The following is a 17,297-nucleotide window of genomic DNA, read 5'->3' on the forward strand; positions in this document are numbered from 1 at the left end:
TAGTTGCTGTATGATGTAACTACAGGTATCTCAATTACTATGTAATACTCTGTTTCCAGTAATGCAAACGCTTGTAATTACTTGAATAAGTTTTATTTAAACTATGAATACTTTTTTTACACTTAAGGAATATTTAAATGGAAACCTGATTGCATTTTCTGCTATATCTTTAGTGTAAGTCAAGGCCCATGTACAAAATCCAAAGCTGTTTTACCCCTCCTGACTTGGTTATTTTTCTACATTCGGGAAGTAACTTCTTGTTACAAACTTCTGCATTGTTGAATATTTTCTATGCTTTTGTAGTCCCTTTCTTTTCCATCTCAGTGCTATTCTTGGGTCTGATTTGTAACCAATGTAATCTGCATTATAAACTGTCCTAAACTAGAGCCTGGGCAGACTCGTGAAATAGCAGGAAACTGTCTTTGACTTTAAAGCACTACAGTACTTTCTTTTTGTGTTTGTTTAAATAATTGTGCCAGGAAATGCATCTTATACAGCCACTCTGGATAAGCAATATATTGTACTGTAAATATAGCAGTTGCTGTCACAACCTGGAGTTAAAATGTCTGGATGGTAACTAGTGCCTGTCTATACACCCTGGAAAAAGAGCATAGGCCTTCCTCCTATGGTGCTGTTACAAAAAAAAAAAAAAAAAAGAAAAACTATTACCTGTTTTGATTCTGGGAAATTGTTAAATATGGTAGACAAAATGTTGCTATGTTACACTGAGATCCAAACAGTGGGTTTTGGGTTCTCTGTAAAGGATGTCCATAAAATTCATGGGGTTTGGGTTTCAATGTAATTGTAAATAGGTAAAACTGTCTGTGTGTTTGTGTCTGAATTCCACGTGGTCATCCTAGGACTGAGAGGGAGGGAGAGGGGATGCAATCAGGTGCCACTAGTTTTTGCTGACTGAAACCCACTGTAAATTAGTGAATGGTGTGAATTGCAGCCTGGCTGAGATGTTGGAAATGACTGAAAACTATTGGGATCAGCATCAGCCTCACGTGAATGACTGAATAAATGCAATAAAAGGCTCATAGTCAACACTATTACTTTGTTCATCACTTACTACAGATTTTTTGTTATAAATTTGAGTACACGAATTATGTAACTTGTAAAATGATGCTGTAGTGGAGACCTTGCTACAACACTATCAAAAATCTTTTCCTTTCTGTGAGATGAGGTTTGTAGAATAGTGAGATTCTTTCACATGTTGAACCTTCCTGATGGTGGGAATGCTGGGGTGATGTATCTCACTGTGAGCTGGTACTTGGCTATTTGCATAACATGGCAGTTCTGTATATTCTTTTGGCAACTGTAAATATAAATGTTTCATAATAGCTTAGTTGAATTTTTGAGGTACAGCTGTTTGTGTGAGATTAGAAAAAAGTTTATTTCTAAGAACTTGTAAAAAAACAAAAAAGTATTTTCAATAAAATTCCCTACCTCACCTCTATTGTGCAGAAATGATCCCATTTTCCTATGTCTAATTTTTCCAACTTTGTTAGTAAACACTAAGGTTCCCTTTCAGTTATTGGCAAAACATTGCTAGTTGTCATCAAATCATTCAACTAATGGAATGCTGGAAAGTCTGAAAACTTGTTTCCTTTACTTCCATTGCATTGATCAGGTATTTGGTACCCGAAAAGCAGATTGTAGACATTTTGTACCATCTTAAGCTGCTCCTTCTCCCTGCCTTGGGGGCAGAGCCTGTGCACAGCAGTAACAGTGTGTAGTGCCTGGCCAGCTGTGATGGTGGTGGGGTTTTTATTATGATTTTGCTTTGCAGCAGTGAGGGGGTGGGTGACTGCTACACCACACATTCTTTCTAAGACCTTACAGAGAAGGGTTCCCAGTCCTTGCTTTGCAGGGAGGTGATTGGACAAATACTTTGCTTTCTTTAATTTGATGTAAATGCACATAAGCATTATCAGGTCTAAAAATGAATGTCTTGAGCCTTGGAAGTTATGCCAGGCTGAACTAGCTAATTAATTCCTCCTTTCTCTGAAAGACTTAACTCCTTACACCTTAAAGAGGTAAATAGTCCCAGGAGTCTTCTCTCCCATTGCTACTGGGAATGACTTTCTCTGGCTTCTGAAGTGGATGTAACAAATCCAAACTAAATTTACAACCTTGCAACTCAGTGCTAGGGCTTGATTCCCCTCTATTCCTGTACTTTTAACAGCGGCATTGCTATTGCCATGGTTCAGACGTGTTCTTTGGCAACACCTCTGAAATTTCTGAGCTGTCCCATGGTACAGGACCCTGTGGGAAGGGGAGAAGAGGGGAGAAAAGGCACTGCAGTGTGTCCTGGGGGCCCTTCCTTGGAGAACTCGGGTTCTTTGCCTGTGCAAGAACCAGAGGTTTGATAGGAGTGGTGTAGAAATGGCATCAGTTCCCGCTGAGTTTTGTTGAACAGCACTAAATCTGAACCCAAATAATCTCAAGAGACTTGTGGTTTCGAGGACCAGGCTCTGCTTCCTTGGAAAAAGAGGCAGATGTACTTTTAGATGCAAATTTTTACATCCTCCTGCTGGTGGTAGTTCCAAGAGCAGTGTAACACAGCTGGGTTGGCCTGCCCGTGGCCCCTCCCTTCTGAGATGTGAGCCACGGCTCCCGCTACTGTGTGAGGGAAACGCTGCACAGCCCCACAGTCCTGACAGGACAGGCCTGTGTCTTCAACTGCTCACGCTTCAGCCCCAAAGCTTGAGGAAACCTGCACTCACAGCAAGTGCTTGGCAGGCTGCATGCACTGTAATGGGTCCTTACTGGTTCCAGAAAGGCAGGCTGTATTCTTTAAACCAGCAAGGCTTGCCCTGCTCCAGCGCTGGGAATAATGAAGCCAAGTGTGACCCTGCCACTGAGTCACTCGGAGTCTCATGAAAAAATCCGTATTCAGGATTTCACACCCTTTCCCCTTGTTACATTGGAGACCTGTTATTAGGTACCTGGATTTTGGTGTGAAAATCTCTGATCTCCTCAAGTAAGAAATATCCAAAGTTGATTTTAGACTGCTCCACCAGCCCGGCTCAGCCAAGAGACCCAGACTGACACAGGGCTTGGTTTAGCTGTGCTGGGCCCTGAGCTCTGCTGCAAGCACAGCTCTGATTAAACTGAAATACCTTCATTGCAAGTGCTGGCCTTAAACTGCCACCTCATTCTTGAAGTCTGGTTAAACAAAAGCAAAAATGTGCTTTCACATGTTGATTAAAAACTCAGGTTGAAGTTTTACAAACCTCTAATGACTACTTTCAGTGTAATTAGCTGGTTTAAACATGACAAATTGCAAATAAGTGGTAACCCTAATATTAGAGAACTCTAACGAGATGTTAGTTTTGCTTCTAAGATGTACGTAAGAAGGGGGGTTTGTAATGCTGACCTTTTTTAAATTAATTATATACTCTGGAGCATTCCCATTCTTTCCTTGCTTGTGACTCTCATCTCAGTTTCATTTCATGCTAAATAAACCCTCATATTTACTTTGCAGCTTTGTTGAAGACTCTACCTTAATCAGAGAAGAATTAGTACACATCATGGAATTATGTACATCCCACTAGAGCTCACATGCCCAGGCTCCTGCCTTTACTCTGCAAGGTACTTTAACATGAAGATACTTTAACAGGATGTTGCCATGGATGTCTGGCATGAGCACCAACTGATACTCCTCAAAAAAAAAGGACTGTTAACTGCTCGAATTTAGAAGATTACTGTGATGTTAGGATTTCTCTTATACTGGCATAATGTTCTGTCATTGTTATGTGACATTATACCTACAGAAACTATTAATAAACAATTTTGCTAGAAGTACTGGTTTCTTTCTGCTTTTATAAAGTTTAGACTTAACTCTCTGAAGTCAGGCTACTGGAATAAAATAAAGTTCGAGAGCTTTTTAAGTAACTAAGGTGTTCAGCACTCTGGGGAAAGTCGGTTTTATATAAAACACAGAATTTCCTTCTTTCCCATTTTTAAAACACAAATGTTCATGTTACTGCTGGCACTGAAATGATGGCCTTAGATCTTGAGAGCTCAGCTCTTAACAGTTGTAGGGCTGAGTTTTACTCTCTTTTCCTGGAGCCTTTAGCTCACAAAGGCTAAAGATTTACCTCATTTTGATAGGAAGAAGCCTTATCAACAAAAGGACATTCTAAATACTAATACATTGGGGGTTTTTTCTAAATACTTAATAATGCTTTTTAGCTTTCATTTTGTGTAGTTAGTAGTAGCTAGTTCTACTAAGTGTAAAGACCACTGGGGTGCAGAGGGGCTCTGTTCCATGTCATCCAGTCACAGATAGTGCTCACTCAAGTGGTTGGAGAAAGGATTTCAGTGGGCATCAGCACCCCATGGGGACGGTGAGGAAGACAGAGCCAGACTGCAGTGCTAGCAGTGACAGGACAAGGGACAACAGGACAATTTGACCTTAAAGACAGTCTTCAAACAGGAAATCACTTCTACCATGTTGGGGGTTAAAGACTGGAGCATGTCTGGAGTGGCTGTGGAGTCTCCATCCACAGTCAAAGTCAGTGGGACAAGGGCCTGGGCAACCTGCTTCAGCCAGCCCTGCTCTGAGCTCTAACCAGAGCTTCTCCAGAGCCCCTTCCAACCTCAACCTTCTGAGACCTGAAGGTGCCCATAAAATGCACTGTTTCGCTCAAAATGGGCAGTCTCATGGTTTAGGTCATTATCTCTTCCAGTTATCACCACAGTATCTTGTGGAGATACAGGGCCTCAGGAACACAGGGCTGATCTGTGTACATAAAAAACTTACCAGCTAAAAACTGAAGTGCCCATCCAGCTAAAAGGGCCCATGTGACTGAATAAAAGTCTCAGTACCTTTTATGCCAGCAGATGATCTGAGGTTCCTGTGGGATCATCACACTCCTTACTCATCTCCAAGCTGGAGTCACCTGCAGAGCTCTCTGCCTGTAGCTTGTGTTCCATAGGATTTTACAGACATTGCAGCTTACCTGGCCTGTCACATGCCAGTGATGGGGGCTTGATTTTCCCTTTAAGTCTCCAAATACAACACAACGTGGCCTTGTGTTCACAATGCAGGGCAGGCATTGCAGAACAGGTGCTGTTTAATTCCTGCTGTCTAACAACAGGCTCCTTGAACACAACTGCTCTCCAGTTATTTCTGCTGTTAAAGTCCACTTCCTTCTGGTCATTTTTTCACAAGTGAAAATCTTTTCCATGGAAAATATCTGCTCATTTGGCAAGAGTTTTGAAAAATTCACTGTCTTCCTTTCACAAAGGGATGGTCCAGCAACTGCAGAGCAGAAGGCCGCTCGTGTTGATCTCTGCATTGAAGGTTTCACAGGTCAGTACATGAAATGAATATGTATGCCTGTGATGAAACTGTAAAAGCCTATTTGCAAAATTAGCCTTTTTTTGTTATCTCTCCATTCTCATTTTTAGGGTTTTTTGGATAAAGCTGATAGAAAGGAAGGGAGACTATAAAGGAAAATACTGTTGGAATTTATGAATTATAAAAATAAAATATTTTGCTATTAAAGAAATTATTACTTATTTCCCTGAATTCCTTGCAAATCTTTGAATAATTCTGCTGATTTGGTTACTTCAGGTGCACCAAAAATGTCTTTAAAAAAGGTGAAAATTATCTGTTTGAGCCTCTGTCAATCAGGTTGTCCTGTCCTCTTCAATCAATATCATTTATTTTAAGAAGCTCATTACTTTGTTTAAAACAAAACGAACACCACAAAAATAATTCTTATATTGTGTGAATGCTAGTGGTTTGGGATTTTACAGAGAGAACATTATGTTTAATTTAAGTATTATGTTTCAAATAAGTATGTTTCCTAGACTGGCAGTGATAATAGATTTTTCCACTGCAGAAGACAAGAATTAAGTGAAAGCTCTTCCATTTAGAATACTGTCCTTAGAGCAGCTTCTCTGACATAGACCAAACTCAATACTGGAACAGAAAGCACAGCAAAGAAATCTCCCAAACGTTTTGTCCAAAAGTCAACAGTGCCATGTTTCTGCGTGAAAATTACACTGAAAGTAAATGATGAGTATAAGGGCTACAAAAAGAGAATCTGTGAGGACTTTTTTATACCATTATAAAGAGTAAAGCTCTTTATATACACTTTTACCTAAAGGCTGTCCTGAAATGCTGAAAAGCCTACGCATTTACAATAAAGTCACGTGCTTTTAAAATAAGCTAAGCTGCCGTGAGCCATCTCCAGAGCACAAACCAGCTGCATATCCCTCCCATTGCCCAGCTCAAGGCCCCCATACCTGGTCAAGCAGGCGTGCACAAAGTCCACGGCAGCGCTGGAGAAGCGCCGGGGCAGGGCCGGCATCAGCCCCCCGCGGGCCCCGATGTAGAACATGGCTGCTGCCCTGCCCATGGAGGCCAGAGGGGGTTTGCCTGTCGCCATCTCAAACACGGTGCAGCCGACGCTCCAGATGTCGGATTTCCTGCCGTAGCCAGACTCATTTATGACCTCTGGAGCCATCCAGTAGGGAGTGCCGTGCACAGACCTGAGCAGCTCGCTGCGGGTGCCGCTGAGGCCGGCCCAGGCCAGGCGCCTGGCACAGCCAAAGTCAATCAGCTTGATCACCCCGGTGGGCATGAGCATCACGTTACTGCCCTTGATGTCTCTGTGGACCACACAGTTGTCGTGTAAATATGCAACCCCTTGTAGAATTTGCTTGGTGTATTTACACAGGACAACTTCTGGCAACGGACCGAAGCGATTCAGAATGCTGGAAATGGAGCCGCCAGGAACAAACTCCATAAATATGCTTAAAATGTTGTCTTCCAGGCAAGTTCCTAAATAAGTTACAATATTTACATGCTTCAATGTCTTCAAAAGATCGACTTCCTCATGGAACTTCTGATACCCCTTTTCTGTGTTGAGTTGATCTGATGTATCCAAAACCACCTGTTTTACAGCTATTAGCTGTCCCTGGCTTGTCAGACCGCAGTACACCTACAGTGAAACCAGCACTTATCAAAACAAGACATGAGACAAACTTGAGAATTTACCTTTTTTTCAAATAGAATCTTTGTGTTTGTAATGTTTCACGTGTCACTGTATAATCTAAAATATTTAACCATTTGGGGAATAGGACAACAGCTATTTTTGAGATAAGATGTAGCTCCAACCAACACATTTTAACATATTCAGACATTAACTTACCGTGCCATAGGCTCCCTTTCCAAGGACTTCTCCTCTTGTCCACGTGATAGGATCTTTGGCAGCTGAACTGCTTCCTGGTAATTTAGTAGATTCGTCAAAGTTTAGAAGGCCATTTTCTTCATTTGAAGCCAAAAAGGCTTCACTGTAACTCTGCTTGAAAGATGATGGTCAGTGTGGGGAGAAAGCAGAGAGGAAAAGACAGGCTTCATTTGGTCCCCCCTTTTTTCATGAGGAGTAATTTTTCCTGGCATGACTTTGCTTTAGAGATTTTTTATATATATAAATTGCCCAGGTCATTGATAGCATTGCTATATTAGGTAAAACTGTATAAATATTTTCAAATATATATCACAATAGTGCTAGAAGGTCACAGCATGACATCTTCTTCCATTGACACCAAGACAGAGGAGCACTTAAAAGAGCAGGACACACTCTCTTTTGTGTCTTATAGGCACAGTTTGCTAAGCTGAAGGGTGAATATGGCTATCATCATGCTCTAAGTAACACATGTAACACAATTCTGATGAAAATAACAGGCCACAACTTCCCAGGAAGAAGAGACTGCCTCAGAAAATGGCAATAATTATCCCATCTAGCCATGGAGTCCCCTGGGAGAAGTGAGAAGGGAGCTGTAATTGGCACCAGTGTCTGCAGAAGCACAAGGGAATGTATCAACAGGTAGTGAAAGACATTTCCTTGTAAATTTATGATTTAAATAGACAACAAGCTAACAGGACTAAGGAGAAGCACTTTAGTAGGTGAAGACATGCAGCTAACCTGGGGGCCAAAATCTGAGCCTTTTGAGCTTGAAGTTTTGATTAAGCATTAATTAAACAGGTCATTCTGTCTGATAAACCAATACTTGTGGTTCATACCTATGAAAGTATCTGGTTGCACTCAGACATTCAAGGTAAATGCCCTTCTGGATATACAAGACTATTTGTAGTGTCTTTTCATATTCCTTAACTGCCCAGATCTCCACCTCTTGCCTTGCCCAAAACCTTTTTATACAAGCTCTTCAGTTAAAACAGCCTATTCTCTTTATTCACTACAATTTCTCAACTTACATAAGCTTTGGCAGCTACTCCTGTCATGCCCTAGTACCTTCTGGCTTGTGTTCTGACCTGCAGCCTCTAACACAGATATATGCAACAGCACACTGGAAGAATCACTGGGCAGCTGGCCCAAGGTAAAAGACTTGATAAATCTCTTTAATAAGCACATATTTCCCATTTTTCATCCAAACTTGTGTGAAGCATCACTCAAAGGATTTAGCAAGTTACAAGAAGAAATTACTTTTACCTTCTCTAGAGCATTATTTATTATTGCTCCATCTCCATTCATTGCATTTTCCTCTTCTTCACTCTGTGTGTTTTGTATTTTAGAACACGTATTTTTTGTCCTTGAAGAGTTGGTGTCTTTCTCTTCAAGCATTAGCAATTCTTTGGCCAGACAACAAAGCAACTCATCAGTCACATCCTCAGTATCTGACCAGGACGTGCTTTGACTTGCCTGGAAACTGGGGCTTTTGGCATTTTCTGTCCAAATCACTGAAGGTTGAGTCAATTCATTTGCCCAGCTGTGATCTAATATTTTTGTAGGGGACTGACATTCCAGTCTATCTGGAAAGAGCAATTTACATTTATTGTCCAGGCCTTTGCCACCATCCCTATCCCCCCTGCACTGGGGCACACAGCTGTTCTGCTCTGCTGTTACCAGGCTGCCACTTGGAGCAACACATTCTCTGCACTCTTTATCACTGAACTGGAGGAGATCCTGGCTGCAGGCAGCATCTCTCTGATGGCTGGATTTATCCTGGATGTCTAACAACTGCTCCAAAGAAGTTTCTCTAATCGTTGATAGGTTTGAATTCATCGGCATTTCATTTTGCTTAGTCGACTGTGAAAGCTCTTCTAAAAATGTGAGCTGATGATTCAGGTCACTGTGAAACAATGTTGTGCTACTCGAGGTGTGTGTTTGAAAATCCAAGTCAGAACTTGTTACATTCCCTTGCTTCGTGTTGCTGTTACTCAATTTGGTCCTTCTGACCTTTGTCATTAAGCATTTCTGCTTTTGTTTAGCACCAGGTACAGTCTTCTTTGGCTTGGAATGTGTTTTCTTTTGAGTGTTTCTGACTCTGCTGCTTTCTCCCCCTTTACTGCAGGCAGATCTGCAGGTGCATCTCCGTGGTGGAGCAGAATAAATCCCTGTATAAAACCTGCCCTCATGTTGATCAAAGTCTCTCATGCGGGAATAAACAGGAGTTCCAAACATTTCATAAATACCTGGGCCTTGCTCATCTGAGTTTATTATTTTGAACATGTCAGTATATTTCAGATCTACAAAATCTGAAGCAGAGGATGCACATGGCAGACAAAGTGGAGTAACATGTTTCTTTAAAACAGCTGAATTTTTGCAACTGCAGGAGCAGCTTTGCTTTTTAATTTTCTGAGCTCTCTGGACAACATGGCCTTTGTCTCCATGAGTAGTTTTTTTCTGACTTTTCATGGAAATCTCAGATTTCACTTTTGTCAGTTCCAAAGATGGAAAAATCTGACTCTTAGCACTTGATTTTGTGATAACCTCATTAGAAGCAATTAAGTCTTCAGATACTTTTATCTTGTTATTAATTTTAGATTTTGATGAATATTTATTTCTATTAATCTTTATTTTATTTTTGTCTTTTTCTTTGTGAGTAAGAACATTGAGGCTCTGAGTAACATGAGGAGGCAGGGTACAGACAGCACCCTTTTTTGTGGCAGGTTGTTCAGCAGTGTGTGGTTCCCTGGCTGGCTCTTGTTCGGAGAGTGTAACATGAGCAACAACTACAAGCTCACTTTGGTCCTCTGAAATTGCTTCTGGCATTACTTCTTTTTCCATTTCAGATTCAGAGAGACAGACTTGATTTTCTGACTGTTTTCCAGAGAAATCTTGAACTTCTACTCTGGGAATTACTGCAACTACAGAATTATCTTCTAGGGCTTGGTAGGCTTCTATCACTTCATTTCTACAGGAAGAATCTAAATCCTGACTGTAGAGCACAAAGTTGGCACTCCCAGCATCTTCCTGTGGTTTATAACCTATCATCATCTCAGCAGCACTTTCTTCTTCCAGAGCAATGCTACAGCAATCCTCTGCTCTGTTTTGCTTATTGCCAGCTCTGGAGGCATTGCTGTTGCTGGACACTGCAAACATTGTCTGGGCTGTAAACACGCCACAGTTCCCCAGAGCATTGCCTGAGCTCAGGTGGTGATGACTCTCATCCCAGATCCTGGCCTGGGTCAGATCCACGTTTTCACAAACTGCGGAACGCTGGAACCTCGCCTGGTTCATCTCCGTGTGGGCTGCTGCATCAGCTTCCCTCCACTTTAAATGGCTTTGGACTTCTTCCTTCTTGTTGTTGGGGTACTTATCACAGTTATTAATGCTGAAGTAGTACAGGTCCTTCACTGGAGTGAACTTAGCAGAAATTGTGGCCATGATCAGTTCTGATGACTTTTGACCATGTCTGTTTAGTAAGTTGTCTAACGGATACTGATAAAATTTAGTAACTGGTTCTATAGGCTGAGGAATAGAGTTCATAATATTTAAAATACTTTTGATGTTGCTGCTCTCATTGACAATATCATCCTTTAGAGGAGTAAGATGAATTGTTCTTACAGGCTGGCATGTCAGTGGTGGCAAATGAAACTGTAATTTTCATTAAAAAAACATTAATAATATGCACTGCCACAGATAAAGGTAAAAACTAATCACTAAGAACCAAGTAGACTCAGGAAAGAAAATTAGAAAATAATTATTCTTTTATATACTCCTATATTAAACCTATTATGAAGTATAATATCAGACTCCTGAGAAAATATATTATTTTTCTCACATTAATTGCATCAATGTTCTCAGATCCAGAACTATTTAAAAGTATTCCTTAGTACAGAAAGCAGGACCTTTTGCTTTAAGGCACAAGTCCTTCCCCATGATTTAAAACCACTAAGTTTTGTCCACATGTACAATTCCCCTTGTCAATTATGAACTCTGTCTTATGGCACTTCACAAGTTTGCTACAGGAATTCAAAGGCTGGGCAGTGGCTTCATGTGCCAGAGTTCCTCCAGCACCACTCTAATGCTGATATTTAAAGTCTTTTTATGTAACCCTCCAATGTGTGCTGACACCATTATTATATTCCCAGTGGAACTAGAGCTCCTGTAAGCAATTTTTCAAAAGGAAAACCAGAATGCTATTGTATTCCTGAAGACAACAATCCTAACAAATTATTTACACACTTTAAGATACATTATATTAAATCTAAACATATAGATCCATAAACCATGTTAAATGGCCACAGATTTAGGTCACAGGTTTAGGTGGACTGGAAGACAGCACAGTCTGCACTCAATTTGCAGTGAAGTGAAATGGATAAAACCAAAGGCAGCTGACACAGAAATCTGCTGGGTCAGGGACACGTTTTATTATTCCTTCTCCCCATCACATTTGTTGAAAGGCACCACAGAGATTTGAAGGAGTACAGATCAGAGAGTACTTTGTTTGGATTATTCAGATGAACAGTGGGAATGATTTTCTGAAAATAGTATTTCTGTTCTTTACTTTATAGGAAATGAATATTTTAATGCAAATGAATGCAATAGAAATAATCACAGTCATCTGCTCTGAGTGCTCATTTGCATGTCTATATTCAACATCAGTTTGCAATCTGCAGGAAATTTTTGTTTGCATTCCAAGGGCAAACTGAGGTTTGAGCATGCCAGGAAAAGCAATGTCTTAGTTTGAAATTCACACTTCTCTAGGTTTTGTCCATGGCATTAATGTAAATGCTTAGTTTATCCCAAAGGATGCAGCTCTAGAAACCACCAGAGCCCAAGACATGAAATAAAGCTGCATTAAATCACACCAAGGTCAGCTAAATTATTTTTCTTAAATATTTACCTCCATTTGAAATGTTTTTTGTTTTTGTTTGTTTTTTTTTTCCCCATAACCCCTTTTAATAATCCTGTGTCAGAAATCTTGCTCCTACTTCTATTCTTCTCTTCACTTTTTTCTTGTTGTATTCTATGATAGGTTCACTGAAGTTTACATCTGATTTAATATGTTGAGTCCTTTCTACAAAAGGCTATTAATTAATACACATGAAGGCCAAATTCTCTTTTTTCTAAATACAGTATATTTAAAGTGGTGTGAAGTACTGAGCTGTAAAATTGTGAGCCTGTTTCTAGGTACAAAGTTTTGTCTAATCCTATTCACACTTTTCACAAAATCTCATGCCAAGTATGTTTAATTCTAAAAGACTATTTTTTATTTGCTAACACAACAAATTTTATCAATCTTCGAATATTTTGAAGAATTCAGCTATTTTAGAATTCAGCTTCAGTTTTAAATTACCATTTAAAAGAAGTGTTGGGGGTTTTGCAAAACTAGACATCAAATTTAACATATAGGATGCACATTTAAATTAATTTACATATTTCTAAAGCTTTTATATCTTTTTGAACTTTCAACCTTTTATCTCCAGAAGTCCCTCATGTAACATTTTATTGATAATCTGTTGATATACATCTCAACATTTGCTGACACACATACATATAAAATAAATGTAAAAATATTTCACATCCTTAAAAAAAAAAACGAACACCTGAGACTAAGGAAACTACCCACCCTACTTCTGCATTTCTATTTTTAAGATTTTAAAAAGATATAATACACTTGCCAGTGATCATTTTATACATAATGTCCTCTTACCTCAGATATCTTGTTCCTGGTTTTTAGCATTGTTACATTTAACCCTTAAAAATCAAAACAAATTAAATATTATTTTGATGTTCTTAGACAATTCAGATTTATAAATTAATTTCACAATAAATCAATTTCAGGGAATCAAGGATGTGTGTCTGGTTGCAGGACTGTGCTATAAATCTGCAGTGCAGAAGAATGATGTAGGTTGAAATTTAACTGTGACACTGGACTTCACAATTCCATTTTCCATAGAAAACAATAAAATACTTTAAGTTTAAAATATTTTGACACTAATAATTTAAAGAAATGCTTCTCAATTGTAGATGTTTGCTAACTACAGTATGCAGCTAATTAATATTGCCAGTATGAGGGAAAAGATGTCATCACTCCAGGTACAGAGACTTACACTCCACATTTGTGGCTCAGTTTCCCTACACAGAGTACCAGGAATGGTGAAGTTTGTAATTTCTTCACTTTATCTCCATTCTGCAAAACCACACAAACTTGTAATTAAAGAAGAGGGTTGACATGGCTGAAGTCTCTCTGAAGACAGCAAAAAACATAAAGGCAGTATGATAACCAATATATAACTTTGTATCTAACTTGTGACTGTTAAAATTGAACTTACTTTGTTGGATTTGTGGTTTTATTATCTGGAAAGTATCTAAATCCATAAATGGTGTTGAAATGTTAGATTCTGGGCATGAGGTTTGTAGCAGAAAGCTGAAGTCAAAGCCACATCCCATGTTCTCTTTCTTTGAGAAGAAAGGGAAAGAAGTGGGAAGTCTCCTGGCTGTCTGATTTTTACTTGGAAAACATGCCACTTGTTGGTCTGGCCGTGCTCGGGATGTTGGTGCATTTTGGCTAAAAGGCAAAACAAAAATAACCAAAATACAGAGCAAAAATAAGTGGAAGGAGTCAGTTCAAACAATCACATGGCTGGTGAATAATGTGATCAAGAGGTTTGCAAGATCCCAGAATGCCTTTTCTTTATTTATCTGTGAGGCTGTGACTCTCCCTGGAAATAGCAGACTGCAATGCAGAGACTGACTACAAGTGAGAATGAATGACAGTGTTAACCAAGCAACAAGAGAAATGTAAAAACACACTGTTCACATTCCCCTTCTTGACAAAATTGATTGCTTCCAGTGTGTAGTTTTTATGAATCATCAGGAGAGTGTGTCAGAAGGATTCTGAAAACCAGATGTGCCTTTGTCACTTAAAAAATAAGCTGTGGCCTGCCTGAAAAACCAGAGGCTGTGTGGACAAGCCTCAGTTTTCTGCCGCCTGTTTTCTGGAGAATTAAAAATGTGGAAAAGATAAACACTGTGACTGAAAAGAGATACAAAAGTACTATCTTAGTTAATCTTAAAGCTGTATGCAAGATAATTGTCTGTGTTTAACAAGTCAAATAACCACATATCATGGGGTTTTTTTATTTACCAAATAATTTGTTCACCTAATGGAATATCCTGCCTCCAGCAGTGGCCAAGAACTGACATTGGGAAGAGGTAAACAATACACAACATATAGAGCTGTATATAATGTCTAGGAAATATTTTTATTATTCATTTATTTTATACCTTCTTTGTTGCCATTTGTGCATACCCAAGCACAAATTAACTGATACTTCTTACCTGTTTTTTCCTAGAGCTTTGTCTGACTGACTCATTTCTTCCACTATTTTATCTGCATTCTGGAAAGCAACAACACTTCCACAACCTGCAGTAATACATCAATATTTGCATAAAAGCAGTTTAATTCCAGTAACACATGGCAAATGCAGGTATTTTGGGCCATTAAAATATTATTAAAAAGAAATACAGGGAGTAACTATCAGGAAAATAAACAAGAGCAAGTTACATTTGATTAATTTTTGTAATTTATTGAAATGTGAATGCTTAACTTTGAATTCTTTTTATTTATTTGTTAAATTTATAAATTCAAAGTACCATAAAAGCAAAGAACATCCTAAAAACCTAGTTACAACTCCTGTCTCAGGAGAACAGAACTAAAAGACAAATATCGACAGAAACTCCACAGAAGTAGAGCATTTAAAAATATGAAAAGCAAACCAAATCTCAGGCCTTTACAAAGGTGGAAAGTAACTCTGAGTTTGATTTCATACATTTTTATCATTACTAAATTTTGACAAATATCCAGATTTCAAGTTTTTACTGTACTTTTCCAGCTTCAGGTCTCCATTTCGCATTTTAAACACAAAAGCTTTGGCTTAGACTACCTTTTTTGCTTCTCCTCTTATTTTGTTGGTTGTCAGACATAGTGCCCTTGAATGTATTAATGCGCAGAAACCTGAAAAGAAAACGGTTAATTAGTTTCCAATTCACACACACAAAATGTTACATTGTATTTCATTATTTGATACAAAAGTAAGATAAAAACATTTTAAAAGTACTTGAAATTATTCAAGGCACTGTAATTTGGCGTCTAATCCCTTTCCTGTGAATGCACAGAACCAAAGAGTTCAGAAAGTTTTTAGAGCTAAAACCACAACATGTGCTATGTTGAATTTCACTTGAAAGGGCTTTAATCTTAATTAGAAGATCGTGACGTACCTTTCCTATGACTAATCAGCAGTAACTGTGGGAAAGGAGCTGGCTGTCACCCTCCTGGCCAGTACAGCTGTGTGTGGGTAATACTGACCCTCAGACAGTCACCACTGCTCTTGGCTGTGCTGAGAGTGCTGGGAGCTGCTTCATAAATCTAAAAACAGCAACCCGCCTTTCCAAGATTAAACTCCAACTCTAACGATACCAAAAGATGACAGTGGCGTAAAAAAACCAGAACAATCCCAAAGTGCAGACTCGCAAAGAAGAAACATGAGAGGGTTAAGTCAAAGGATTGGGAGTTTTGACATTCTAGAAAGCTAATTCTTAAAAGAAAATGAATCCCGGTTAATAGTTTCGATGGATTTGGGAGTCTTCCTGAAAAACACAGTGAACTTCAGTTTTTCAAGTGACAAGAATACAAATTAAAGGCAGTGAAACTAGCTATAGAAGCCGGCAAAAAGAGTAGCTATAGAAGCCAGCACTCTTGATGGCTCATACTAAAGGCCAGATAACCCAGTACAATATTCAGCCCATTATGTTCGCCTGTTAAAGAGTCAGATGGCGAACTTTTACGAACTTCCCAATTGTTTTTGGACTCACAAAAAAAAAACCCTTCAAAATAATAACCGCGAATGATCTGTAAAAAGGCAGAATCTTACAAATCTTACCTGGTTCTTCAGTAGCGAAAAGTGAAAGAGGCACAGGAACCCCAAAGGGAAGTTTCGGAGCATCTTCAGTTCTCAGCTGCCTCCTTTGCTGGCCAGGGAGGAATCGGACAGCAGTTACACACTCTGGGGGTTTATTTTGGGCGGTTTCGCCGTGTGCGGAGCAGCCAGGAGCCCTTCCCGAGGCAGCGGCGGCTGCGGGCACTCCGGGCTGTTGTCACCACGTCGCCCGGGTAACCCCGGCACCGCGGGGACTCTGCCTGGAGGAGTTCAATTCAAAGGGCAGCAGCGACCTGTGAAAACAAACACAGCCCAGAGAAACGGCACCACTCGAGGCTCTAATCGCAAGTTCTCTCAGCACACAAACCAAACCCCATTTCTGTCTTATGTTTACCTCCGTTTAAGCTTTTAGTACCCGGTATGTTTCCATGCCATTTTTACTTCGCACTCGGTCCCCTCACGAGTTATTGTAATCCCCTTTCTAGCCGCAGATTTTAAGGGTGTTTCCTCTTCTTTAAGTAACAGGCTGTGCTAAGGGGCAAGACGGGATAAAAAAGGTATAGTGGCTTCAAGCTGAGTTAAACGGGTATTTAAGGGAACTGTTTTGCTGGATGCCAGAAGGATTTGTCGCCGTCCCCCGGGTGACAGAAGCGACGGGGACAGCTTTGGATTAGGCGAGGACAGGGACACCAAACCTGGGGGACACCTCAGGCCCCAGGGCTGTGTCATTCGCACATCTGAGGGAGCCCTTCTCTCTGACGGAGAATGTGCGGGAGCAGCCCCCGCTTCAGCTCGCTGTGAAGAGACTGCCGCGGGCGGCTCACGGCCAGCCGGGGAGGAGAGACGCGGGGCGGGCAGCCGGGGAGGCAGGAGCCCCGCCGGGACGAGCCATGACGGACTGCGAGGGAGCCCAGGATGGATGTACTGTGAGGAAAAACGGGGCCGTGAGGGAGCGCAGGGGCGGCACACGGTGGGCACAGCCCGGGCCGTGAGGGAGCGCAGGAGCGGCACACGGTGAGGGAGCGCAGGAGCGGCACACGGTGAGGAGAGCCCGGGCCGTGAGGGAGCGCAGGAGCAGCACACGGTGAGGGAGCGCAGGAGCGGCACACGGCGGGCACAACCCGGGCCGTGAGGGAGCGCAGGA

General features: G+C 40.5%; 2 protein-coding genes across 4 annotated transcripts in view; one reads left to right on the forward strand and one right to left on the reverse strand.

Annotated features, from left to right (window-relative positions):
- CCNT2 (cyclin T2) overlaps positions 1-3,896 on the forward strand; it is a 26,053-nt gene extending 22,157 nt beyond the window's left edge. For 2 of the 3 annotated variants that reach the window (XM_066323145.1, XM_066323148.1), the window contains one exon: positions 1-1,473. This exon is cut by the window's left edge and continues 3,098 nt beyond it. Coding sequence is in view for 1 of the 3 variants with exons in the window: in XM_066323147.1 (XP_066179244.1) it covers positions 3,491-3,513 (23 nt within the window). In the remaining 2 variants the exon portion in view is untranslated. Of the gene's footprint in view, positions 1,474-3,490 lie in introns of those variants that run through there. The other variant, XM_066323147.1, reaches the window with a different exon arrangement.
- A 1,282-nt stretch (positions 3,897-5,178) lies between these two features.
- On the reverse strand, positions 5,179-17,045 carry MAP3K19 (mitogen-activated protein kinase kinase kinase 19). The gene is made up of 9 exons (XM_066323259.1): positions 16,978-17,045; positions 15,161-15,231; positions 14,556-14,640; positions 13,547-13,782; positions 12,925-12,968; positions 8,475-10,862; positions 7,173-7,325; positions 6,265-6,962; positions 5,179-5,303 (listed from the first exon to the last, which is right to left on the reverse strand). Exons 1-9 carry the CDS (start codon positions 17,043-17,045, stop codon positions 5,237-5,239), a joined length of 3,810 nt encoding a protein of 1,269 aa, XP_066179356.1. The 3' UTR covers positions 5,179-5,236.
- Between the last annotated feature and the right edge of the window lie 252 nt (positions 17,046-17,297).

The sequence above is a fragment of the Sylvia atricapilla genome, chromosome 7 (assembly GCF_009819655.1).
Source record: "Sylvia atricapilla isolate bSylAtr1 chromosome 7, bSylAtr1.pri, whole genome shotgun sequence".
Taxonomy (NCBI): domain Eukaryota; kingdom Metazoa; phylum Chordata; class Aves; order Passeriformes; family Sylviidae; genus Sylvia; species Sylvia atricapilla.